Here is a 26,177-nt window from a genome sequence, read left to right as displayed (position 1 = left end):
CCAGGGATTTCTCCTGGGAATCCGTAGCGTCGGCTATGTTCTGACCCGTTGTGATCCGAGTTCTTTGCAACAGATGAATTGCTCTAGTCTTTTTCTGATGCCAAAAAATGAGTGAAAGCTAAGAGCTGGCATTGCCCTAGGGTTGTGTTGAGTTTGAAAAAGGTTGAGAACCGCTCATGTAGGGCAAAAACCATTGGTGAAAGTTCCTTGAGAGACAAGCTCTGTTGGGCAGGTAAACTGTGTATGTGTAAAACAGGCCATGCGTTGTTGCAGGGTCACTATTTGTTAGTTCTCTTAAGGCATTTTATTTCGCTAAGCACTTTTTGTGGCATGAACAAACAGAGTTTGGCAAATGTAAGAAGAAAAAGGTGACTTAAGACAAGCAACCGTAAGTAAACTGGAGGTTAATACTTGTCACAAGCGCTGGTTTCCTTGCCTCTAGTAACTCATTAACTGTATGCTGTTCTTTGGAGTTCTGTCCTTTTGGGTCTTGGCTTCTTCCAGGAGATAAGGTACACACTGAATTTAGTTCCCAATATGTGGGTATATTTATCTTAATTCTGGGCAGAGATTCAGCTGAACTAAATACATTTAACAATTTAAAGGAGTGGGTGGAAAAGAGCACTACATTTAGAGCGAGGATATTGTAGTTTACTTTCCAGAGAGCTTAATTTTTAAATCAACACAAAACCCAAGATTGGTAAGCATTCAGTCAAGTCTGTTTGGCTCTGCAATTGGTAGAGCACTGAGCACCCCTCGGGTGGAGGGACAGCTACCTCGTTTTAATGATGAATCGTTCGGTTGATCTTCATGGAGTGTACTGTGCGCCTGTCAGTGTCCTACAAAATACTGCCTGTTATCGCACCTTAGTTTCTGGCAGTTCCTTTATATAGATCAATGATAACTAAATGTGGATGACTGGAAGAACAAGTGGAAGATGATATTGTGCCTGGAATTGTCTACTGATCTCTTATGCCTTAAAGTGCCTGCTTAAGGCTGTCACCCACTTCAGTTATGATGCAGCCTCGTTGCTGGTGCTCAAGACTTTCTCATTTCCCCCACGCTCTCCCCTAGCACAAGTGCTGTTCTCTCGCTACTAGATGCAATTTCAATCTGAAAAAGTCACGGCTGGTATAGAGGCTTGCTGTAAGACCTGAGGAAATTGCTGTATGTTTGCTTACATAACTACTGACTTGTCACCATTTGGGCTACATTTTTCAGGTCTCTTCCTGAAGAGGCTCTCTGGAGAAGTTGATACTCAACGGACTGTGAATGGCTTTTTTTTTTTTTTTTTTTTCCATGCCATGACAGGGAGAATTTGTGACTTCTCAAAAGGTCTAGCTTCTAAGGAAGAACAGGCAGAAACTTAATATTTAAGGTTAAACTAAAAAAAAAACTTTTCACAAATGTTCAACTTTCAGGTTAGTGGGCATGTTTTGATTTGGCTGAGTTGTAAGGCTTTGCCAAACCTTTTTGCACATGCTAACTCTTAATTTTTAATCAGATCTCCCAGTGGTACTTGGGTGCTTTTTATTAATATGTCCCAACCCTGCCTCATTCGGTACGCAAGTCACAGAGGATGTCCTTAATGAGGCATGGCTTTCCGCAAGCTCTTGCTCCACTGAACACACACTCTTGTACAGTTTACTGTCCAGCAAGTCACCTTCCCCTCAGATCACTTATTCTTGTAATGGAATTTCCTTGGGTACATTTTGAAGGCTTTTTAATTTTGGCCTAAGAAAAGTCCAAACTGAGGTTGCCTTTGCAACATTAATTCTGCCCTTTTTCTTCCGCCACTTCATACAGCACTTGTACCCTTCTCTTGGCAGGCTGGGTAGTGTAGTAAATGGGCCCTGCAGGTGGGCTGTCATCTTAGTCTAGTGTTTTATAATAAATTGCACTATTGTATTTGAGCAGTGTGGACTCTGTAGCAGGTAAGGTGGAGGTTATTCGACGGTACTAGCAAGTCTTTACGTAACCAAGGAGTGGTTAGCATCCACAAAAATGGGGAGTTAAGGCTATGTGACATTCTGACTCCGGTGTTTTGTTTTATAACTTTAACAGTCTTCTAATGCAGCTTTCCATAGAAATAGGTACTAACCATGGCAATTCTTAACTAGGAACAGTTTGAATAGGTCAAATAGCTATTTATTGAGCAAGAATATTCTTATCCCTATACATAGTCATGCATCCTTAGCATTCTGTAACCTCCAATAAAATACCAGTAGACAAGACTAGCCTACAGCAAAGCAAAAGGTAACTTGACTCTACTTCTCAAGTAACTTAACCTTTCTTTTTAGTGGAATGCACCCAGAAATGACCATAAGACTTTTAAAAACTACATTGCCAAAGATGACCTGCAAATGACTTGAAATCAAAAATGTTCAAAGCTTCAGAAAGAACATGGCTGTTAAATTGCCGCATCAAATGTGCGTTTTAAACAGAACTACTTAAGCCTAAGAAATCTGACCTGAAGACTCTTTTTAAGCTAGCAAATGACGTCACAAGTACCACGAACAAAAGGAATGAAAATAGAGGGAGTCTCAAATAGACTGACCCTTTCTTACTGTGCTAAGGGTTGCGTGATGAACAATGAGGAAGCTGGCAAGCTGCAGCTCAGATTCTTCAGGGTTTTAGAGGGAAGGTAATATCAGACTCGACTGTAGTACATCATTGTTTCTTGGAAGCTAGCCAGTACACTTAATTTTCTGTTTTAAGCTTATTTATAAAAGTTCAGAACAGTCCTTGAGAGACTTTCCCTTCCCCCAGTCAGACCTCATACTGTCAGGAAATATGGATATAGCCATTACACAAATACTGAAATAAGTTGCTTTTTTCCTCATACTCGGTCTTGGGACTTGTCTAAACGCATGTTGTTCTGTTTTAACGGTACTAGTATATTGCAGCAGTACAATCCCTCTAGTGTAAATGCAGTTATTGCAATATAAAGGTGCTTATATCAACTTGGAGCACTTTCTTTTTGAGAGTAACTGGGGTATGCTTCAGGATTTGTACTAGGGTAACTAGGTTCTTTTAAAACAAAGATCTGACCCCTAGCTAAAGTGTAGTACAAAAACTTGCATGTACTTCAGGCTTGTATCATCTCACGGCTCCTAACAATACCTCTTCTCGCGCTGAATTCCTTTCCTTTTGATGTTGGCATCCTCCAGTGCTTGGATGTCTGTATCTGTGCACTCCACTTCCTTCCCCCGGGAATCTCTAGAGTAAGCTATGTATTTGCATTACTCTGTGTCCTCAATCACTATACCAACTGGCTTTGTATTTTGTAGCAATGCCTCGCAGTAGTGCATTAAGCTGAGTGACTAACATCTGTCCTGTGCCCATTCTGCCCTGCTTTCACCAGGGGCTTTGTAGCTGTTCTTGGTTCCCTTCAATTTGCCAGTCTTCGTGGTAAATGAGTAGCCAGAACCAAATACGTTTCAGAAGTTGTCTCTCGGTATCACTGGGCTCAGATGGGAAGAGCAGATTCACATCTCTTCTGCATAGTGATGGCATTGCGACTCACTGGATCTCACTCTCTGACCTGATTTCAGATTGGGTTTCTGGCAGTAAGGCAACAGATCTCCAAGGTGAACTTCAAAGCAAAAATGAAAATTAAGTAGGCCTCGGCGTGTTGCGAGGACATCCAGCATGCGGAGCTTGGGAATACTTGGAACACGATTCTGGAAGCAGCTTGATTTGTTTTGCTCTGCAGTTCAGCCAACCCCTGGTGTCAAGTAGTTTAAGTATTTGTTTAAACGAAGCATGTGCCGGTCTGAAAGGTCTGTATACAGGATCTTATGGCCTGCCTAAAATGGAAGGTTAACAAACTTTCTGTTGTAGTTGTGTATTTTAACTTTGTCCTTCTCAAATGGAGCTGAAGTCTTAACCTTCATTCAACCACCTGTCTGAACACACCTAGCTGTAAGGATTTTTCTTCGTTTAAATATTTGGCACAAGCCAGCTGTGCATGTGCACATATGTGCGCACGCACCTGGCTGGCCCAAAAGATGTTATCCTTCAATCATAATACTAAAGAATATAGGATTCCTGATGAAAGCTTTTCAGAGCTAAGATTATAGATGTCGATTTTTAGTGAGTCATGCCGTGTGCCGTCTTTCTAGCCAAAACATTAAAGTGAAGGGTCCTTGAACTCTTCCAAGTCCTTTTGATGTCCCCAAATGCTTGTAATGCTCTTTGGGCTCTTCTCTGCATATTGATAATTTTGCAAAATGTGATGTAAAATAGGAAGTAGCATCCCTTCACAGTGTCGCCTGGATTCTTTTCCCCCCCTATAAAAGCACATCCTGCTTTATTTGTACTGCTGTAGTACTTGAGAGTCCTAGTCACTGACCAAGACCTGTTGCATTAGGCAGTGAACAAGCAGAGCAAGGAACCCTCCTGTAAAGCTTCTGGTTGAAGTACACTCATGCAAGTTAAGAGGAATATGGCACAGAAAACCCATGATCAAACTCTCCACTCTAATCACCCACTTGCTGAAAGTCAGAAGGGAGGAAGACCAGCATTGCTATGTATGTGGAAATCTAACAAATTCACCCTCTGGTAGAAAAAAATGAATGAGTTGCAAAGTGGGAAAACTCTTCTATAGATCATGTCCTGGCATCAACAGTCTGCTTGCATTGAGGCACCTCCAACCTGTTTGCCTCTGTGGCAGCTTCAGCCATCCAGGGAAATGAGGGCCCATCAAGTAGCACTTCAGAGATGGAAATAAATGCTTCTGTTCCTTTTCAAGACTTGTTAACAGCCGGTGCAGATGCCAGAGCGATTGAGAGAGGAATAAGAGCAGGGTAATAAGGACTAGACTGTTCCTATTGTGGGCTGCCATGGTCTGCCCCAGCTTGGGTTTAAGGGACCTCTTATATTTTACTGTGGCAATTTGATCTTGAGTTCAGTCGTGTATTACTATGGCAACATTCCCACTGGAGTGAGTGTACACTCTTAGCAGGCACAGATGTGGAGAGGGGAGGAAAAACTACTGTTCTTGGCTGCAGCTTCTTTGTGAGCCGCTCCTGGATACCCAGGCTTTGATAAGCTCAGCACCAGCGTTGCAGATGGCAGCTGCACCCTATGAATTCGAGGGACTCCCATTAATACTGCCCACTTCTCCAGGCCCAGTGTTAGTGGACTGCGGAAGATGAGCCAAAGCTCGCCAGCTTCATCCGAGTCCCAGACTCAGTCTATTGTCTGCTGATCGCTTGAATGCCTGTTTCAGTACAAGTGCTTTTTTTCCTATTAATAAAACAAGAAAAGGCAAGCATGCTGATGGGGGTGGAGTGGTGGGACTTTGTTTTAAATTGAGCAGAATCCTCCTTCAAGGTTAGTAGACTAAAATACTTCAGCTGTTTATATAACCCACATAATATTCACATAGCTGTGTCTGCCATTGTTGCACAGGTGATGAGCACTTAATTGATGTCTACTGATAGAATATCCCTGTTTTGAATATTTAATCTCAGTTTTGTCCCCTTGCTCCCGAATAGCGCTCCTTTTTTCTTTTTCCCGGAGTATATAAAATTCAGCCTGTGTGTTCTGGAAGAATCTGACAGTCGTGTACTTTTTGCACTTCTATAGCTAACCTCAACGAGAGATACGAGTGACCCATCTGAGAGCAGGTTTGGTGAGGGTGAAGAGTTCCTAAGTGTGGGAGAGCCTGCCCAGTGTCTGTCTTGTGTTTCTTTGAATGGTCACACAACAAGGATAACCATAGCTTAATGGGACTTGCTTTGCAGGAGTAATGGAAGAGAGATGAGCAAAGCCAAACTTAAGCTGGATATCAAACCTTCTTCCCTTGACAGTAGAAAATTGCATCTAGCCAGTGAAAGTGTTGGGAACTCATCATATGACACATCTGTCTGCATTGGGCAGCCTACTAGGAAAATGCACAGTAGGCAGCCTTGCTTCATGGCGCAGAATGGAGTCCATGATCTTCTGCCTCTTTCATTGCTAGCTCGTGTAGCCCTTCATCTGCATTGCTATCAAACCATGGTGTATTTTAATGCATCCCAGTGCTTGGATTTTCAGATCATGTAAGGGATTCCTGGAACTACGCAGAGCTCCTGCACTTGCAAGGGGTCAAAGTGCAAACTCTCCAATGACTAGATGTTGGCAGGAGTTATTGCTGTTGCAGAAACATTGGCTTTTTGATATTCTAGAATTCACCAAGTCCTCTCCCTCGCACACTTGAACAGCTAGAGTACAGCATCTGTTCAAACCAAAAACTTGATGAGATGAAACTGGACGAAAAGGGTTAAGGAAGATTCTCACAGTGCATTATTCCAATAGTGGGTCGCTAGGATCTTTGCTCTTCCAGAAGCTATTGGGTAACGCAACATTGGGCAAGGGCCAGCCAGTCCTTCTGTCTGCTTGTGGAAGTGGTCTGTCCTAGCCGTTACCTTCTAGGATCTGTACTCTGAGCTCCCTTCAGTAAAAGCTCTCAATGCTGTGCTACACTGCTCATTCTCCTGAACAGAGAATGTTGAAGTCTTACGTGAGATGGATGATTTCTGGATTGTCTCCTTTTCATCCGTTTGTTTGGTTGCATGTGAAATGTGCACTTAGCTAGAAGGGTCTGTGGCTACTTGAAAGTGTAGTGGGAAAGGGAAAGCCAGTGCAGTTCATTATTTGAGTTTTTCTGGCTTGGTAATCGTGTGTAGGATGGATAGTTTGGGTAGGGGGTGGAATGCAGAAGCAGAACTTCATTATAACTTCTGTTCAGTTTGCAGTCCTGCATTATATTTAACTTGCTATGAAATCGGGCATTAATGAGTAGGGGGCACCTGATAGAAGATGGGCTTGTCTGTCTGACCCTGGATAAGGTGCATTAATTTGGTTTGCTCGTCTGTAAAATGGGCAGAGTACCTGGAATCTATGGATAGAAGGTCCTATGTAGCTTGTTAAACTGCTCCGAAGGGAAGTTTTCTTGGAGCATTAAATACAAGTCGAGATTTTTTTTTTGGATGTGAGCTGCTGCTTATTTCTGGTGAAAACTCAGACTTCCTTCCTGAAGGCCTTCAGCACAGATCTGGCATGCAGCCTCCTGTTGGTCTTTGTTCACGAAGCAGCTGTAACAATGCTGTAAGTCGCTTCCTAATGTGATCTTGCCTGCATGTTATGACAGCATAACTCCTAGGGCTACTCGTTAACAAAGTCACAGTAAATCTGCATTACATCTAGTAATAATGTCACTTTGAGACTGGTGTCTCCCCAGTAACGTCTTGAATCTTTCCTGGTACAAAGTCTACTGGTTGGCTTAAAGGACCAGTAATGCCAAAACTGAACTTCTGCCTTGTGATGACACTGCTGCTATGTGGCCTGTCAGTCTGTAATAAGATGTGGTAATGACGTTTTCCAGGTCCTTTGCTGCTTGCAAGCCTCCTCTGGAGAAGGCAAAGAAGCCTAGGGGGACCTGTGTACCAGTGTTGCCAAATGTGAACTTGGATTCTGTTGTTCAGAGAATAAGCAGGGCAGACTTCAGAAGTGTCCTGTTCTCTTCCCTTGGGATGGAGACATCCTGATACTGGTCTGTTCTCCAAACAGCCCCAGAGCCTTCCACAATGTGGTGACAAAATGGTTGTGACAGATTTTTCCAACATCCTGGGGTGCAGAATGATTTAAAAAGCTTCCCCTTCCCCCCCTCAAAGTCTTAAATGGTCTATTTTTACCTTGCTTTCTCAAACTTAATTCATTGTACTAGTTCCACAGAGTCTATTCCTTTGTCCTAATTCCATCTTGCTCATTGTCTTCTAAATGAAAAGCTTTAAATTGGGAAGAAACTCCCTATCCCGGGGCAAGAAATCCAGGCATGTTGAGGAGAAGGCCATAAATCTATGCCCAGATGTCCATGCTTCTTTGGGAGATACCTGTGAAGTCTAAAGACAGTTAACTCTTAAGACTGGGTCACCAGTAGATGAACAGGTAGGTTTGCCCTGGTATTCTCATGGGTGGAAGAAGAAAAGCTCATCGTTACTGTCTTTAACCAATGAGTTTGAAAATGTGCTAGAAGATCCTACGCTAGTTTTGGTGGAACCAGATACTCTGTTTTTTCACTTCACTTTTCTCAGTGTTATGGGTACAATTAGTAATGCATTATAGGTAACTACAGCTAAGCTACTTCTTCCTTCTCCCCTGTAGTCTGAAGACCAGGTCAGAGTAAGGCTTCTGGAAATGGAGAAGTTGAGTAATAGAAGGGGATTCATCTCTCTGCCCTGGTTTGCAGGGGCTTCTTCCCTTGACAGTAGAAAATTGCATCTAGCCAACTTGTTCCAAAGGTTGTGACACCAGGTAAACAACTTGCAGTATTGTGTTGTGCATTTGGGGAACAGGACCCAACAGTTCTTAGCTCTCCAGTACTGGTAGAAAGGGGTCACTGGTTATAGTCTACCGTTAGCATGCCTTCACCAAGTTCTGTTATGCTTGTCACCTAAGAATAATTTCCTATGCCCTGCCATGACACTGAGCTTAAAACATGTGGGCAGAGAGCCAAGTTCCACACTTGGAGAGCATTTTAAATAGAAAGCTGCAGCACAAAGGACCTGCAGGTACCTTTTTCCATTTTAAGGTGGTTAGTATTTCCAAGTCAATGTTAGTTGCTGCTGCTGTTGTTGTTTAGCCAAAAAAAACTTGTTAACAAATGAAAATGAAGCAACTTAGTACTTATTTTTGGCTGAGGGAATGGCTGTTCATAGTCAAAATCGCAATGTAGAGTTTAACTACAATAAATCAAAATATCAAGTCTTTTCCAGTTCTAATTTTAACCTAGTATTAATAGGGACAGTGAAGGAACATATGCTCTGTTAGGACCAAGTGTCAAACATGGCAAGTAACCAAGGTTCACAGTACTAAACAGTGTTCAGTTCCTCTGATGCAGTGTTTTTGAGGGTATGTCCGCACTGCAGTGGTGCAGCCAGAGCCAAGCGAGCTCTGAACTGCCTAGCTCATGTCTTAATGGCTGTCTAGGCTGGATGACCTCTGTGCTGCTGTAGTTAACTGCCCAAGCATTCAGCCAGCTTCCTGGGCAGATTGTGCAGTCCACACTTGGGTCGTGCTGCTGTGACTAGACCGCTACTGTCACTTGGGCCATCTAGTTGAAAGCTAACTCGGTTATATTGGCCAAAGCCCTGTCGCAGCATAGACTGTTCAGGACCCAGGTAAATAGTTTATGTGCCACACATTGGTGGGTGGGGGTATTTTGTGGCTTTTTACAGATTCACAGATGTTTAGGGCTGGAAGGGACCTCCTGAGATCGTCGGGTCCAGTCCCCCGGCTCTGGCCAGGAAAGACTGCTGGGGTCAAATAACCCCAGCAAGGTGTGCGTCCAGTCTCCTTTTGGAGATCTCCACAGTAGGTGCCTGCACCACCTGCACTGGGAGTCTGTTCAGAGTCTGGTCACGCGAACCATGAAGACGTTTGTCCTTATCCAGTCTGAAAACTTCTAGGACTTCATGACCATTACTCCTGGTTTACCCCTGGGGTGCTTTGGTGAGCAGTTCTTCGCCTGGCCCCTGATGTTCACTCCTGATTATATTTGTAGGCTGCCACCAAATCTCCCCCAAAGTCTTTTCTATGGGAACAGTCCCATATCTGTCGACCCTTCCTCATATGGCTTGCTCTTCAGGCCTCTAATCATATGAGTGGCTCTTCCCTGGACTCACTCAGGCTTTTCAACATCCTTCTTGAAGTGCGATGCCCAGAACTGGATGCAGTACTCCAGCCACGGTCTCACCAATGCAGAGTAGAGCGGGAGAATAACTTCTGTACTTGTGCTTGAGATGCATCGGTTGATGCATGCCAGCATAGTGTTTGCTCTGCTGACTGGCATCACGCTGGTGGCTCATTCATTTTATAATCGATTCTGTCCCCCGGGTCCCTTTTGGACGTGGTGCTAGCTAGCATAGCACCACCGAGCCTGTAAGTTTGTTGCGGATTTTTCCTCCCCCAGATGGAGCATTTTACACTTTGTTTTTTCGGTTTGTTTTTTGTTGAATATAAAAATGAAAACGAGAGTAACCACAAAGGTTTCCACTCTAACTTTCACCAAGATATCTTTGCTTGCGAAGGTGCATGGCCATTCATTTCAAAGCCTAGTTAGTATAGCTATGTGTTTCAGGCGAGGCTGAAATTGGCTTCTCCTGATTTTCACTAGGTAGCAAGTACAAAAAAAGCTTCCATGGCTGCTTTGAGCTTACTACAAAAATGATTAATTCATAAACCTGGCTTTTGCTTAATACCATTGGTTCAGTGTTTTTTAGTATGCCCAGATACAGTCTGCTGGTGCGATCAGTGGATATCTTGGAAAGCTGTTTAGGTGTATCACATTGTCAGCTTTTCAGACTGTCTTACTTTTTCAGATTCTGATTCAACAAATTGTGACACTTTTTCCTACTAGAAAGCGAATAAGCCTGTTAAGCTCACTTTTTTTGCAAAAGAGAGGGGTTTTTGTTTTTTTTAGAAAAGAACTTTGGTGGTTAGGAAGAAAGGAAGACTTCTTGGTAATAATAATAATAAAAAAAGAGGAATAGTCTGTCTGAATGTGTCTGTCAAGCTTTCTATCCATGCTATTTAAGGGATAGGCATCTCTTCCAGAAGTCCAAGGAGAATACGACAAGATGCAAAGCCATTGAAGAGATGCCATTGTGACACTGATTCTCCAAAGCAATGGTCTTGACTTCTGCAGCCATAAAATATTCCTAGCAAAATAAAATAGCAGAAAACAAAAGGAAAATAAATGTGCTAGTAGAAAAGTAAAGCTGGAAGGGACCTGTGGAGGTAGGCTTATCTAGCCCCCTGCCTGAGGCAGGATCATCCTTCTTCAAACCATCCCAAGCAAATTCTTGTCTAATCTATTACTAAAACTACAGTCAACCCCAAGGCATAGCACCCCAACCTGCCACAGCTAAAGCAGGGGGACAGTGGCAGCCAGTTTCTTGCTACTGCAAGGGTTGTGAAAATGTGCTCAAGAAACCCAAGGCAGAATAAAATTGTTTCCTGTCCCCACATGTGGTGTTGGTCTGACCCTGAGTGGAGGGGCAAGGCCCTGTAGCCAGGAATCCTCCCGGTCTGAGTCCCAGCTGGAGCTGCAGTGAACACCCAGCGCTCCTAAGGAAGTTCACCCACCCACCTCCCAACACGTGTAGGACCAGGAGGGGGGGAAGTTTCCTTCTTGGCCCTGTGTAGCAAGTAGCAAAGCCTAGAAGCCTGGGAAATACCCTGTAGTATCACCATAGGCAAAGCTACTCCTAGTTCATCCCTGTCTTATCCAACCTCAGAACTAAGCAACAGGCAGCACTGCAGAGAGATGTAAAGACATCTTTATGGACCAGAGTGGATTAATGCTATTGCTTTTTAAACCCATTTTAAACAAGAAATGAAACTGTGAAAGCCTGTTAAGACCAGAATTTACTATAATGTAACCAAATTAAACCATATGCTTGGCAGAGGTTGTTGTTTTTTTTATATAGGCAACCCACTGCATTGGTGGAGAATCCAGCACCTGAAGCCTGAGCTTGACATCCAGAAACTTCTTTTGGACTTCAGTGGCCTCTTCTACAGGGCAGAGAGAGTATTTTCTTTCCCATTTTTAGTCAAGTAGCAGAGGTAACTGACTGGTGAAACAACCAGGAGTCTAGGCAAGAAGGCTAGGTCTTCACTAAATATCAGATGACTCCTGATTTGCGGAGGCCTGACTGCATTCCTGTCCCATATCATGGTACTTCGTGTTTGATGTTCAGTAATCCCATTGTTATTAAAACTGTCCCAAAGTTCTTAAGTAGATGCGTGTTTTGGGCTGCTGAAAAGATTTGAGCTAATTATTTTGATCATTTTTGTGATGGGCTCTTGATTATCGAAAGGCCTAATCTGGAACTGGCAGAACTGAAAATGTTTTTGGCTTGGCGGGGGTGATGGGAAGGGGTAAGGAATAGTAACACTACAGATGTTTAAAGGGTATATACCTTAAGAGGGATTTTTGGCTTGGCGGGGGGGATGGGAAGGGGTAAAGAATAGTAACACTACAGATGTTTAAAGGGTATATACCTTAAGAGGGAAACTTAGTAACTCAGAAGGTATATTGGATAAAATAGGATGAGATTATGTAAAAGGAACAAGTCTGTATTGCAGAAATTTTCATGGCTGAGAAGTAAATTTGCAGAGACTCTTTTTTTCGCTGGAAATACTGGACTTCTGATTGTTTGAACCATCAAAACTTGGGGGCAGGGGAACTAGAGGAAACAACCCTGCACTACAGCACAGATAACTGGGTGAGTGGGTGAAGTTGGAGACTGGGGAAGGAAGCAGTGAGACTAGGAGGTGGATGGCAGGAACTGATGGAGGTAGCAACTGGGGGGAGAGGGGATAAGGAGAGAGATGGATGCTAAGCAATAGGATACACTCTCTACAGAAACTCGCACTGAATCCTGGATCTCTACAGCCTTCCCATCTAGCGAATAGTTTAGAAACCCACATGCAGGGCATGTCTTCCACCTTCCCTTATGGCAGGACCACATAAAAGATAGTAATTGGGAGCAGTAGTAGGTGGCAGGTCATCTAAAGATCCTGAGATGACCCACGGGAGTGGGAAGTAATATGGGTAGACTGTATTGAGTGAGGGGGCTGATCTAACATGATCTTTGCAGCCTTACCTATGGCACTACTTCAGTTTGGGGGTGTGTGGATGTGACACCCCTTTACAACAGGGAAGCAGACCTACTACTGATCAGGGAGACAACTGAAAATGTCATGATGTCAAAATGGAAGGATAGAGCAGGTAGACATTTGGGCTGAAGTTTCACAGGGTGATCTGGTTTATGTATGTTTTGTACAACGGATCAACTTGCCTGGTGCTTTTCTTGTTGGGTAGCCCTCTGGGTAGCAAAAATAACAGATTTTATCATAAAGATATAGACTAGTGTTAATCTTCTGCCTCTTTTGGAGAACTTCATCCATGTATCTTGGCAACAAATGTCTGGATTAAAGTAAGCAAAGTTTGAGCTAATTGTTTGCCTTATTTCTGCAAGGATGTATTAACAGCCAGCTACAAAATCCATCTGTAGAAATGCTACGTATTAAGCAGGGCGTTAAGTGCTCTGGCACTGAAGTTTCAGAAGACAGTGTAGACTTTCTGCACCTCATCTGCTAATAGCTGGTATCTGAACATGTTTGTCTCCCACCCCCAACACTGCACAGTTGTCATGTTAAGTTCTATATTCAAGTGGAAGCAGAAATCTAGTGCAAAGAGCACTATATCAGAATATATGTGTGGGCAGAAGTGACTGCACTTCAAACCTTGTATTAGGAATGTGTCGGTTCCTGTTTCAACAAAAATAATTGTTAAACCTATGCCACTTAATAGCAGGGGATGTTAAGCAGCTCTTACAGCAGTTGGAAGGTCTTAGATTTGGTTTTAGGTACAGATTTTTTTTTTTTATCCGCAGTGACATGCACTATAGCTTTCACCAGTAGATCAGAAAGTAGCCTTACAAAGGAAGGTGCTGCTCATTTCAGATAAATGTTCAGGACTTGACTTCCAGTGCCTTATTAAATTTGCAGCTGCTGCGAGTGTCAGCCAGAGCTGTGGTTCTCAAGAGCCGTGTTCAAAAGTTACTTGTAAAAATAAGAGTAAGAAACATTGCTATATGTGATTTGCCTAGAAAATAGTGTCTTGGCAGATCTAGTCATACAGCCCAGATGTTCTGAGTTAGTCCTGGGCCCAACTGAACTGGATTGTCCTGCTTCGTATCTCCTGTTGATAGGGTGATAAGCTGTCAGCCTGATGATCTTATTTGGGTTTTGTACGGTATCGTGTACTTCCTGCATTTGCCCTTTTAACAAACTGCCGTTGTCAGTCCCTTGATACATGGACAATGGTAATAGATGCCATAAAATGTGACATCCTTAATGTTGCCCTCTGAAGCTAAGTGTATCCTGATATAAAGGTCTTGCTGAAGGTATATATGTGACTGGTCCGTGTATTTTTGGAAAAGAGCACGTGGCAGCTGATGCTTCAGTCGGAGAGAACTTGATAATTAAAACTCCTTTGTCAGAATTTTAAGAGGGCCTTCTCCACTTCATGGGATGGACAGCGAATTAAATTGCCTTCTCTGAATGTGCTGAGGCAAGCTGCTAAAAATACTTGGTCTCTTCTGGTCTTTAAAAAGTGGCTATGCCAAGTTTCAGCCCTACTTCTTTTTTTTTTTTTTTTTAATAGGAGTTCACATTCCCAAGAGTCAGACCCCAGTATCCAACTTGTCCAAAATTGGATTGGATCGTCCTTAGTTCTTCTGGGTAAAACTTAAATGTTTCAGGATCAGATAAAAGTAGCTCTTCTAGTGCCCAGATGAGACGTAAGCAGCTAAGTCTCCAAGGCCGTTGTGAGTTGCTCTTACTCCGCATTGACAAAACTCACTGGGCACCTGCTTTACAAATCGCAAAGTTCCCTAGGAGTCTACAGCAGGGCTTGTGTGCATGCTTGGAAGTGATACAGTGGGAACACCTGGAATTGCAACCAGATTTAGGGGCGCATCCAGGTGAGCGCGGTTTTATGGTATGTGGCACCACAAACACATTTGCAGTGCCACATATCGCACAGTCTGGTGTTCTCCACACTGCAAGCTGAGAGTGCACTGTGCGAGTTGTGTTTTCCCATGGCTTTTTTTGATCCCTAGATATCCAGGGGTTTAAAAAAAACCCAAAAAAACCACAGGGGGGGAAACCTGGCGCAGCACACACTGCTGAAAAGCAGAGCCAGGCCACCCGGGGCTGCACTTCTCTGATTGCCAGGCTCCATGCAACAGAATTGCCGCAGCTGCAGCCCCAGGAGGCCCCCAGGTAAGGCTGCTGGGGCCAGCCCAGTGCTGCGCACCAAAGTACACATGGCGCAGGCATTCTCCAGGGACAAGTAGCTGCAGTGTCAGGTGCACCACTGCTGCTTGTCCCCAGGGAATCAGATGTCCGGACATGTCCTGGGTGCAGCATAGACACCTAAGTCCTTGAGGGCCCTAACCTCCTAAGTGTGCCCAGAAGATGCCTGACCTGCATTGACTGCATGGAATTCAGTTTTAAAACAACACCTCAAGCCTAGTTGACTAGACTACTTCCCTAGAAAGAGGAACCTAGGTTGTAGGTCGTCTGTACCCTGGGAGGACTCAAACCCACACCTTCAACTTCCAGGAGAGTGCTCTAAATCCCAGGCTGTGGAAATGCTTGGGGCAAGGATGCACAGTACGTATGGAAGCTGAACTATGTGCGAGCTCAGAGCTTGGACACTTCAGGGCCAGAAACGCAGCAAGCTAGAATGAGCCTGACTGCAGCCTAGTGGTGCTCCTTGGGAAGGATAAGTCCACGATTTCTGGTTCCTGCTCCTCGCTACATTTTGATCTAGTTTCTTATTAAACATAGACATAACTCAGGGAGTAGGGGCCATGACCCAGGTCTCCCCACCTAGGTAGTGCCCAAATTCCTAGACTGCAGAGCCATGCTGCCTCCTGCTTGCTCCTTATTGACTGTATAGGCCTCTGAAGTGCTTAAATCCAGTTGCATTGAATGGTCCTCCTGGGTAGGTAAGCAAAGTGCAAGTGCCTATAGCTTTAGTAAACAAGTCTTAGCAGCAGTGGAGGTGTGGCGAGGTGAACCAAAGTCTGGGGGAAATATCTTTATCTCATTTAGACCAGCTCCACATGCTACTTAATCACAAAACCAAGCACAGAGTTGCCGGCTAGAATCTGTGTTGTGCAGCAGCACAGCTGGGCACCAAAGTATCAAGGGATGCATGCAACTAAGCCAGTTCAGTTCTCTTGTTGCACATGTGTGTGAGAATAGGGGTGATTTAGAGCCGATATTAAATGTTTCTTTCTCCAGATAAGTGTCTACCCACAGTTTAAGCAAGTTGTGGACCAGAGCTGGCTAAACTGGTTGAAGTGCACATAAGCCATCCCTTGGTCTTTCTTGCATCTGGCAATTATTAGGACAACAGGAGGGCTTCTTCTGCATACACCTTGACCGATTTGGAACGGAAGGGCTGTGGTAGCACCATTTAGGAACTGACGCATGCCCTGAAGCACGAGGATTGGTATCGCTTTAATCCTTTTTATAAAAGTTTATTGTAGCTAATGTAATTGGGGATGCTCTTATTATCCATATAAATGTCTAATCCTTTTTGAATCCTGCTAAGCTTGTGGCCTTAATATTGTTTGACAGTTATTTCCACAGGTGGGATGCAGTAAGTTTCCTTTGATCAATTTAACTTGTTGGTGTTGCTGATGACTCCCTCTGCAAACTTTTTGAACAATTGAACTATTACAAAGTGAATGTGAAACTTCTTCACCCCTCCTTTTGGGTGGATGGGGGTGGGGGACAAGGAGTGGAGCGGTATCTCTAAATCCTAAATAAGCCCATTCCATTTTTATGTAGACCTGAGCTGTCTATGCTGTTAGACCAGTGGAATTTCTCAGTCCTTTGTTTGGGAATACAAAAAGGAAAGAGAAATCATTTCCTCACAGGTGCATTCATTGGGAGGAGTATGCAGTATGAAATGAGCAGTTGAAGCAACTAATAGGGATTTAGTAAGCAAGGCAGTCGATTAACTTCGCATAGGCCTTTCAAGAGAGCAGTAACCCAAGCGTAATATATTGCTCACTTTGTGCTGCTGGGTCGTTCTTCCCCTAAAAACGGTGCCCTCTTCGGCTAAGTAAAGATGGCCGAAAAGCCTGAGGCTGAATGGATTCAGTCTTTGCAGGTTAGTGTAAGTTGCAGAGATTAAATTGAAACAGAAGTGACAGACATTTGTTCACCTTTGATTCATGAAATGCAGTCGCATGCCTGCAGTAGCTCAGGCCAGAAGCCAGGGGGACGAGGGGGGGCACTAGCGCACAAACGGCACATAACTAGCATGGGCTGTGTGTTTGCTGCTGCTTCCTGCTGCCCCCAAGGTCTTGGGGATTTGCAGTCCACAATGGTAGCAGCAGGACTCTGCCGGGTTGCTCATTCCTTCCTCTTTCTGCTTCCAGGTGCCTCAGGGATTTGTAGTCCACAGTTGCAGCCAGCAGGGGAAGGGATGTTTACCCCCTTCTCAAGCCCCAGCCAGGGTTTACTGGGGGGAGGGGCAGTCCCTCCCCACCCCACCCCTGTGCAGATGGGGCTGCATCTGCACCTGGGCTTGGGGCCCCCCCCCCCTCCAATTGCCCCCTTGTCAGCCAGCCCTCACAGCTCCAGCTAGGGAGCAGAGGGGCAGGGCCAGCCTTGCTCTCTGGAGCACTGACCCAAATCAGTTCAATCTGATACTACATTCAACCAGGTGTATCGTAAACCGGTTTCAGCCATTTTGAAACTGGTTTATGTGCACTGAACTCCTGTTCTGTTACAGGTTTAAACCAGTTTCTGATCCCTTAAACCGGTTTATGTGCAACTTCTGTTCCTAGCCTTCTTGTGCGCAGCACTGATTCACAGACAAAGTTATGGTATAGGAATCTTGCATTCTTTTTTTTTTGTAATCTTTCAAGTATTGCTGCCAGTGTCAGTAGATGGGACACAAGGCCAGTAAGTCTTATATTGCAACTTTCTCACCTCTTGGTGTTACACCAGGGGCCTACTCATGAAACTCAAGCAAGCTATTGTGATTATGCTCTGCATGGAAGCTTTAATCGGGAAGTCCCTTTGACCAGAGGGTGCAGAACTCTGTTTCTTAATTGCTACCTGCCTGAAGTGTCCACTGATTTACCCTGTTGTATCCCTAGTACCAGTTTGCAAACTAGACCAGCCTGTTCTCCAGCAAGTGAATAGAGCTGTACTGCAATGTATTCAGTCATGTAAGCAGAAGAGGGGAAAGTTGATATAAAACCTGATATTGCAGACCCTCCAGTGTTGCTGCTTCATCTCCTGTAACTTTTAAAACAGTCTGTCTTGAGCTCTGTTGCTTAAAAATCTAAGAATTATGCAGAGTGTCCTTGTTCGGTTGCTGTAATCAGTCTTCTCTTGGATACAGCCCTGACATTAAAGAATAACTTCATTCTTACATTAGAAACAGTCTTAATGTCCTGTGATAAACATGTATGGGAGAGTCAGATTAGTCATTGTTTAATTTGCAAATTAAAATCTTGCTGTTACATCTTTTTTGTGTTAAACAACTGAACTGTACAGGATAATGAACTGGGGATACAGACTCGCAGGATCATTAATCCGTTTTATTGCACTAGCCGTGTTTAAAATCAACTCTAATCACAGCTGAAAAGCAAATGAACTATGTTTTACCTTTCGATGTAATTGGACATTCTGGCTTGTAAGTTTGTTTTTATGCTTCCGTTCTAATCTGCAAAATAATGGGCTATTACATAGACTGCAAAGCCTAATGCATAATTGATTGTGGTATACGGGCACTGCAGCACATGCTGTTATCTAGCAACACGGGCTGCCTCTGGATTTGCTTGGAACAGTGTTACCTGGCACAAGAAAGCAAGATCTTCCAGCCCTATTGGTCATACCTGCTTGAACACGAACCCTGAATTTTTCATCCAAATAAACTTTCGCTTCCTAGTAAACAAGCCATTCGTACTGCACGTGCCATTGCTTGCATACTACTGAAGTCACTTCCCCCAATATTTGATCCCTCAGCCTTTCCATGTTAGGAGGATTTGGGCTACTGGAAGCTGCAATCCTTTCAAACGTCCGTAGTGTGGCTGGATTGTAAACAACAGCTCTGCTCTATCTGCATCTCTCTTGGGGCAGACTTTCATTTGAAAGGTGCTGTGCAAATGTAGCTTAATGTCTTGACTCTCACTGTTCTGATTAAGCAGAGGCCTTCCAGGCACTTCATAGCTGTGGTGTCTTTAAGAGGCCATCAGGATTTTGATGCAGATCACCTTTGCGCTTAAGTATCTGCTTGGTCGGGGTAGGGTGGTCTGCTACAGCTTAGTCTTTTTTTTTTTTTTTTTTTAAAGAAGTGCTTCCTTCCTGTCCCTTAGAGTCTGGCTACTGGAACAGCACAGCTTCAGCTAAGCTGCAGAAATAAAGGCAGTGTAAAATCTGTGGGAAGGGCCATGGCGCTCTGGTACCCATCGAGGCCTCCAACAGCATGAGAAGTAACTAGTCTCAAATATTTTGGCACCAGAGAGCTTCTGGCACCCTCCTCGCCTTGCTTTAGTTAGGGCAGCATGCATCCCAGAAAACAAGGGAGGAGAGGGGGGAAAAAAAGCAGTGTGCTTCAGTGGAAGTTTTACTTCTTAATTAAAATTTAGCCCTGTGTTAGTGCTTCTGGTATCCTGCTTTATTCTTCCTTCCTCGCTTAAGATGGTTTTACATCCAGCTGAACCGTTAGATCTGCTCCATCAGGCCTTTTGCAAATCGGTGTTCACCAAACCTCTTCCAGCCTCTTACGCTGAGAGGACTAGTTTCACTGAGAGCTGACAAGCTCACTTTTCGTTCTGGCTGAACCGTGCATGCAAAATAATTTGAAGAAAATGCTTTAAATGTACTGGTGCTGAAAGAAAGCTGAGCAATGTCTTCTGCTTCTCCTCATATTATGGAGAGGGTTTTTTTTTGGGGGGGGGGGGGGCGGTTGATGCTCAAATGAAATTGAGCACCAAAAAAATGACACTTGCACACACTGGCAACTCTTTCAAAGCAGGCATTGTCACAACTGTAGAGCAACAAGCATAGTGCGACCTTGATCTGGTTGGGTCCTCCAGATGCTGCGGTATAAGTGATCTGCAAAGCTAATCTCGCCCACCATGCTTTAAGGATGTTAAAGAGCTGCAAAACCAGCAGTTGGTTACTGTGCAGTTGTATGCAAATATGAGCAAATTGGCTACTGTATTACATAACATCTGGGACTGTTTGGCAGGCAGTGTGCATCTTCTCTTCCTTGAGGAAGGGCAACAGGTAACACTTTCCATAATTGGATTATGTAAGACAATAGGATCCTATTTAGCTAAAGAAATGTGTAAACACCGGAAGTCAGTGTGGCACCTCTGCTCTCGGAGAGGTGCAGGGGCACTGCTTTTAGGGTAAGTCTTAGTTTGGCAACTTGCCAATGCTTGAATGTCCTGGAGTGAAACGGTCAAATTGGCAGTCTTGACCCTCTACATCTTCAAGAGACTCGGTCACCAAACTTGGTCTTTAAATGTGAAATGCTCCACTGCACAAGAGAAAGTGGAGCAATGTGTTGAGGTGTGGGAATAAACCATGGCTGTACCCTTTTGAGGTTAAAAAGGTACCAGTTGAGGTGGAGGTTCCCCTGATCTTGTGCTATAGGCTGTATCTACAGACACTAAAATTAATGGCAGTGTGTGGGGGTGAGCCATGAGTGTCTTACTGAAGAAATAGGGTTTTTTACTAACTCCTCTGACGGTAGCATCTAAAAACTGGAGTTGGGAACTTGTTTCTGCAGAGGTGCATGCATCTAATTGGTGGGGATGTTTCTTGGAAAAGCCAGGTAGCCACTCAATCTGGGTAATTTGAGGGGGGATAAATGAAGAAATTCAGTTTGACAGTACTTATTTAAACCCTCTGAAGTAGGTATTGCAGAGCACTAGAGAGTCTGTAGCAAACAGGGACACTAGAGATTTATCAATGGAGTGCTTATACGCTATGCCATTTGACTTTTTTTTTTCAGAAGCATAAAAATGTACTGACACCACGCATAGTAGTCATACGAGCTACCTGCATATTAAGCAATTTAACTGTGCTTTTGTAGTGCTCATTCAGCCTACCCGCTCTGAATCACTGCCTATACGTTCTGGGTTAACATGGTAGGAAAAAGCATGTTAAATAGTGATGAATAAACTGCTGGGACATCGTGCTAAATGTTCCGTTTGGCCGGCGCTCGGTCCTCGGTCCTTATTTGACTGCGGCCTCTATTTCTAAATAAAAAGTGCCTTGCGTTCTCCTGCTATTAGTGTATTTTCTCATGCTGAGCTTATTGGCAGTTTCCCTTGGCAACCAGCACACTGCAGTAGCTTGCCCATGAGATGCACAGCTGTACACGGCACAGGGATATTGCCCCTGGCTGCAACTTTAGATGCTTGTGGGGTGGGGAGGGAATGTATAGTAGTAAACGCATCTAGACCCACAAAAAGGTCATCTGTTGTGTTCCTTGGTTGGCTTTCTTTTGCAGGCCCGACTTTACTTGTACTGGCATGGTGTATATACCCATTCAATTGGCAGATTCGCATGGACAAAATATTAGCCTTTTATTAATGTTATTTTCTCCGGTAGGTATAGTTTAAGGCTTTTTCCTAAGAGGTTTTGTAATAAAGCGGTGTCCTAGGAAACAGTGAAGCTCGTATCTTTCCACCCTTTTTGAGAGTTGAAATCTTCTATTCACATGGGAAGCTGGTGAGAGATGGACTAAGTTGTAATCTCCTCTTAAAAAGAAGTTGTATGTATTCCATAGGTTCTCCCCTTAAGTCTCCCTGGCACAGTCCATCGTCTCGCTTGGAAGTGCCATTTTCATGGTGTGGGGTAAAGGACCTGCACGGAAGGGGAAATAGTGAAGCTCTTTAGAGAGAACAAGATTAAGTGCCTGTATTGTTCATTTAAGCTCTTCCCTTGAAGTGTTTCTAAATAGCTAGTGTTCTCATAAAGTGTTTGGGCTTTTTTTTATTTCTGTGTTGGTGTCTGTATAAGTCCCAATACAAGCTTATGCATCTGAGTTGTGAACTATGCGTCTGCTCCTGCTCCAACTTTCCAAAAAGACATGTCTGAATGCATCTCTTCCTTGGCTTTCTAGTCTACAGACTCCTTTTCTGTCTTCATGAAGAAACTTATTAAATTTTGCATCTGATTATGCATTTCAGTCTGGAGGAGCACGGCAGGACAGTACAGCAAAACAAACAGGCTGCATGCACCCTTTCTGAAACCGTCCTGAACGTGACTTGGCCTTGTATACTCTCGCACCTCGGCTGCACCTGTTGTTAACACATGTCAGCAACGGGTAGCTGTTTCTTACAGGCAGCTCTTAAAGGCTAACATCATTTTCCTTTAAAGTGCAGCATGCTCTGAAGGCTGTGAAAATGGTATCGTCAAACTCGACAGATCCGATCCGTGTCATTTCTGGCTCCTTGAGGAGGAAAGCAGAATTTCACTGTTTGGCATGCAAAGGCAACCCAGCTACGAGGGAGAGTTTTTATTTTGACAAGTAGATCAGAATTGCTAAGCAAGCTCCAGTTATCTGTGCAACCAAACGCTGCACAGATGTAATTGAAGGTAGAACTTGGCTTTCTTAATGCAATACTGAGGCCCGAGTCAGAGTGGTTTGATGGGAGTCTGCAGCATTGACTCTAAAAAGCAGAGTCCAGCAAGTTTTTACTTGGCAGTTTGCATGTGTAGCGAATTTGGTTTTCTCTTGGTACATCCTTTACAGTTCAGGTGTAGCACTTGTGTTAAACTGTGGTTTTTAAGACCACTCCTGGTCTACATAGTATCTGAAATAAGCTTGAAACCTCAAATGCCAAGGATCATAGAAATGAAGGGCTGGGAGGGACCTCGAAAGATAGAATCCACCCCCTCTGCTCTGGGCAGGAGTACTGCTAAGATCAAATGATCCCGGCAAGGTGCGTCTCCAGTCTGCTCTTGAAGACTGCCAAGGTTGGACTGCACCACCTCCTTGGGAAGTCTGCTGCAGATTCTGGTCACCCTTACCGTAAAGAAATTCTTCCTTGCCTCTAATCTGAAACCATCCTCTAATACTTTATGGCCATTGATTGCTCTTTGTCCTCCCCTGGGGCGCTTTAGTGAACAGTCTTTCTCCCAGCTGCTGCTGTTCACCCCTTAGATACTTACAGACGGCTACCAAGTTTCAGTCCTCTCTTCCCCAGGCTGAACAGTCCCACATCCCTTAGTCTTTCCTCGTAAGGTTGGTCCTCCAGGCCCTTCATGATCCTTGTGGCCCTTCTCTGGATCCTTTCAAGATTCTCCATGTCTCTTTTGAAGTGCAGCGCCCAAAACGGGACACAGTACGCCAGCTGGGTCTCGCTGACACCGAGTAGAGAGGAAGTCTCACTTCCTTAGCCCTGCTTGTGACGCATCAGCTAATGCATCCCAGTGTGCTATTAGCTCTGACTGCAGCATTGCATTGGCAGCTCACGGTCATCCTGTGATCAGCCATAACCCTGAGGTCCCTTTCGGCCATCATGCTGGCTAGGACATCTCCTCCTAACCTATATTCATACAACAAACCAAGATACAGGAGAGTAATAAACAGGAATCCTGGCTTTCTGATTTTTTAATTTTTATTTATTTTTTTTTTTTTTTAAATTCCCCAATTTTCCATTTTAAAAAAGTCCAAATCCACATTTTTCTGTGATTTTTAAATGAAACACTACTAATATAGATACATATATATGGTGGTGTTTCTTTTTAATCATGGAAAAATGTGGATTTAGGGTTTTTGTTTTAGTTTTCTAACCGAAAATTGGGGATTTTTTTTAAATAGGAGAAAACCAGGATCCCTGGTGGTAAAGCTTGTGGGGAATGGAGTGGGGGAGTGTGAAGTGGTGTGCGCACTGTTACATGAAATGTCTAAAGAATATTTCTCACTTGGTGCAGGAGCTCTATGCTGCTCTGGTCAGGGTTTGGAGAGGGGGGACACTCTGTAGGGGTGTCTTTAGACTTACTACTTATACTTGGGCAATGTTAAGCATTTGTCCTGGCGCTTTGTCAGGTTCCGGTTTTCTTTCCAGGTTAGACTTGAACCATGCAAAGTGACCATTCAAGGAATCTAACTGATATCCATTTAATTTTGGTTATCTTTGAAAAGTCACAGAACATGAGAACTTAAGTCTGCCCTACACCAATGGCATGGACAAGGTTTTGGGCTGAAGTCACAGTGCAGGTATCCAGCATGATAAGGGTTTGCCAAGTGAGTGGGTGACCTAGCAAAAATGTGAGATGACGACGATGCCCTTATTTCACACCAGTTGCTAGAAATCTAAATACTAGTTGATTTTCGAGAGAGAGAGAGAGAGAGAGAGAGAGAGATGTGTGTTTCTGTGTTTGCAGGTGGGGCTTCTGTCTTGGTTTATAACCACCACTTAGTCATGTTAGGAGAAACCCTAGTTATTAAAGCCGAATTACTGGCATTTTTATTATAGTACACTAATAGAAGAAGCAGCTGCATCTGGTTTCCTGGGATACCAATGCAGGAACCATGAACAGATCAGATGCCGTGCCCCTTCCAGTGTTTACATGTACTTGACCGTATTTTGTCCAATTACTGCTTTAATCAACTGAATAACTTCTTGTGGGTTTGTCTAAAAAGATTAGTATCCAGACAGTACCAGTCCAATACCAGAGACCCAGTTTAATATTGCTTTGTTTTATAATGCATTGAGTTGGTGACTGATGTACTCTGTGATAGGCATGTGGTATCCATTCCATGTTTGTAATCTTTTTTTTTTTTTCATAGTCATGTTATTTTAAAAAAGAAAAAACTTCTTGTGAGAGGGCACTGATCAAGATGCTGAATTACCCCACTGCCCTCCAGGAGCTTGCTGGTGTAGTAGAATAGAAGGCCTTCTGTGTAATGACTCCTACAAAGGACAGTAGATATGAATGATCATCTCCACCAATATTACCTTCCAGCTTGAACCAAAAATCTGTCACAGGAAATAACTCCTTAACATACATATTGCACCGATCTAACAGTCCCATGCCATTCCTGTCTTGTTACTTGTACCAGATATCTTCTAGTACCATGTTTACCTGAACCCAAGACACCCCTCAATTTAAGATGACCCCCAATAATTAGATTTGACATATGAAAAATTGCACTTCAGCCCTGGCAGGCCCTGTCCCTGCTGCAGTCTGGAAGGGGGCAAGGGCTTGAGGCTGCAGGGGTACAGGGCTGCAAAGGGGGTGGGGGGGCAGCCAGTAGCTGTGGCTTCAGCCCCAACCTGGAGTCAGGGCTGGAGCCAGAGCTGCAGCAGCGACCTCTCCCCTTCCACTGTCTCATACCTTGATTCCAAGGCAAGGGGCTCTTTCTTCCCCCATGTTAAACAGGGAAACAGACCTAGTCTTGGAATTGAGTAAATATAGTACATCTTGACTAGAGCATTTTGGTGGTAATTTTGGTCTTGCCTTTGGAGAGGAAGGCTATTCTTACCTTAGGACCTTTGCTCTATTACGCTCTTTACCCTTCAACAGACGGTCAAGAATGCTAGTGCAAATTTAGAAATATTAGCAAAGACCCTTTAAAATAAAGCTTGGCCAGCATATTATGAGAACTCTGCAGGAGGCCATTAGCAAGTGTCTTTCTCTGTAGTGGCAAGACATGGGAATTAAAAATTTGGGTAAGATGAACCCCCCCCCCCCCCCCCCTCCCCCCCCCCAATAGCAGGCACATTTGAGAGCTTACTGGGAAATTTGAATTCCAGACTGTTGGACAGATTACCTTGCAACTAAACATTGCTTTTAAAATCCAGTAGCCTGACTTGCAGTCAGACTTGACCAAGTACACTTAATGCTACTGACTCAAAAGTGGACTAAAACTTAATTTGCCTCCAAATCTCCTTCAGGGACAGCCTGGCCAACATGTAGCAAGTCCAGACCTAGAAATCTGTAGCTGTCTAAACGGAAGAGCTGTGCTGCCTATAGAGCAATCGTCCAAATGCTCTTTGTGGTCAGATCTTAAATCTGCTCTACCATGAGAACCATAGCTTCTGGCCAACACCATAGCTACTATATGCAGGCTCATTTACTTGCCAATAGTGATGGCTTGGGGGGGTGGGGATGGGGAAACCCAAGTTCACATCCAAATAGCATGTGAGCTCTACCTCTGCAGCAGCTTTCAAAAGGCACCGTTCCAGCTGACCTAATTGATGCTGGTGCCCACAGCAATGAAGCTGCTGAAAAGCTTTGTAGATGAAAAGTGCTAGAAGAGTTACGTATCCATTACTGTAGTAATGGGTGGGGGTGGCTGTGAATGGTGTTATTGTGGTGTGATTTATTTTGGTTATATGGTCCACGTGTTGGGGTGAGTCATAGTTTGGTAATTAATTTGTCCGTTTTAATTATTGTAATGCTTCTCTTGAGCCCAAGATGCTCGGACTAAAATATATAAATATCTTCTACTGATGCGTGCATAGAAACATTACAAACCTCGCCAAAATTACCATTAAGTGGAGAATTTTATTTTCACATTTTTAAGAGGTTAATTTCCTGAAAACCATTCCTGC

General features: G+C 43.9%; 1 protein-coding gene across 1 annotated transcript in view; it reads left to right on the top strand.

Moving 5' to 3' along the window:
* Positions 1 to 1,366: 1,366 nt before the first annotated feature.
* UBE2R2 (ubiquitin conjugating enzyme E2 R2) overlaps positions 1,367 to 26,177 on the top strand; it is a 68,272-nt gene continuing 43,461 nt past the window's right edge. The window contains exon 1 of the mRNA XM_025216944.1: positions 1,367 to 1,421. Within this exon, the coding sequence (XP_025072729.1) occupies positions 1,407 to 1,421 (15 nt within the window). The 5' untranslated portion in view covers positions 1,367 to 1,406. The remainder of the gene's footprint in view (positions 1,422 to 26,177) is intronic.

Source organism: Alligator sinensis, unplaced genomic scaffold (assembly GCF_000455745.1).
Source record: "Alligator sinensis unplaced genomic scaffold, ASM45574v1 scaffold132_1, whole genome shotgun sequence".
Classification (NCBI taxonomy): domain Eukaryota; kingdom Metazoa; phylum Chordata; order Crocodylia; family Alligatoridae; genus Alligator; species Alligator sinensis.
Note: the sequence above shows the minus strand (reverse complement) of the source record. Positions and strands in the feature narration are given on the sequence as shown.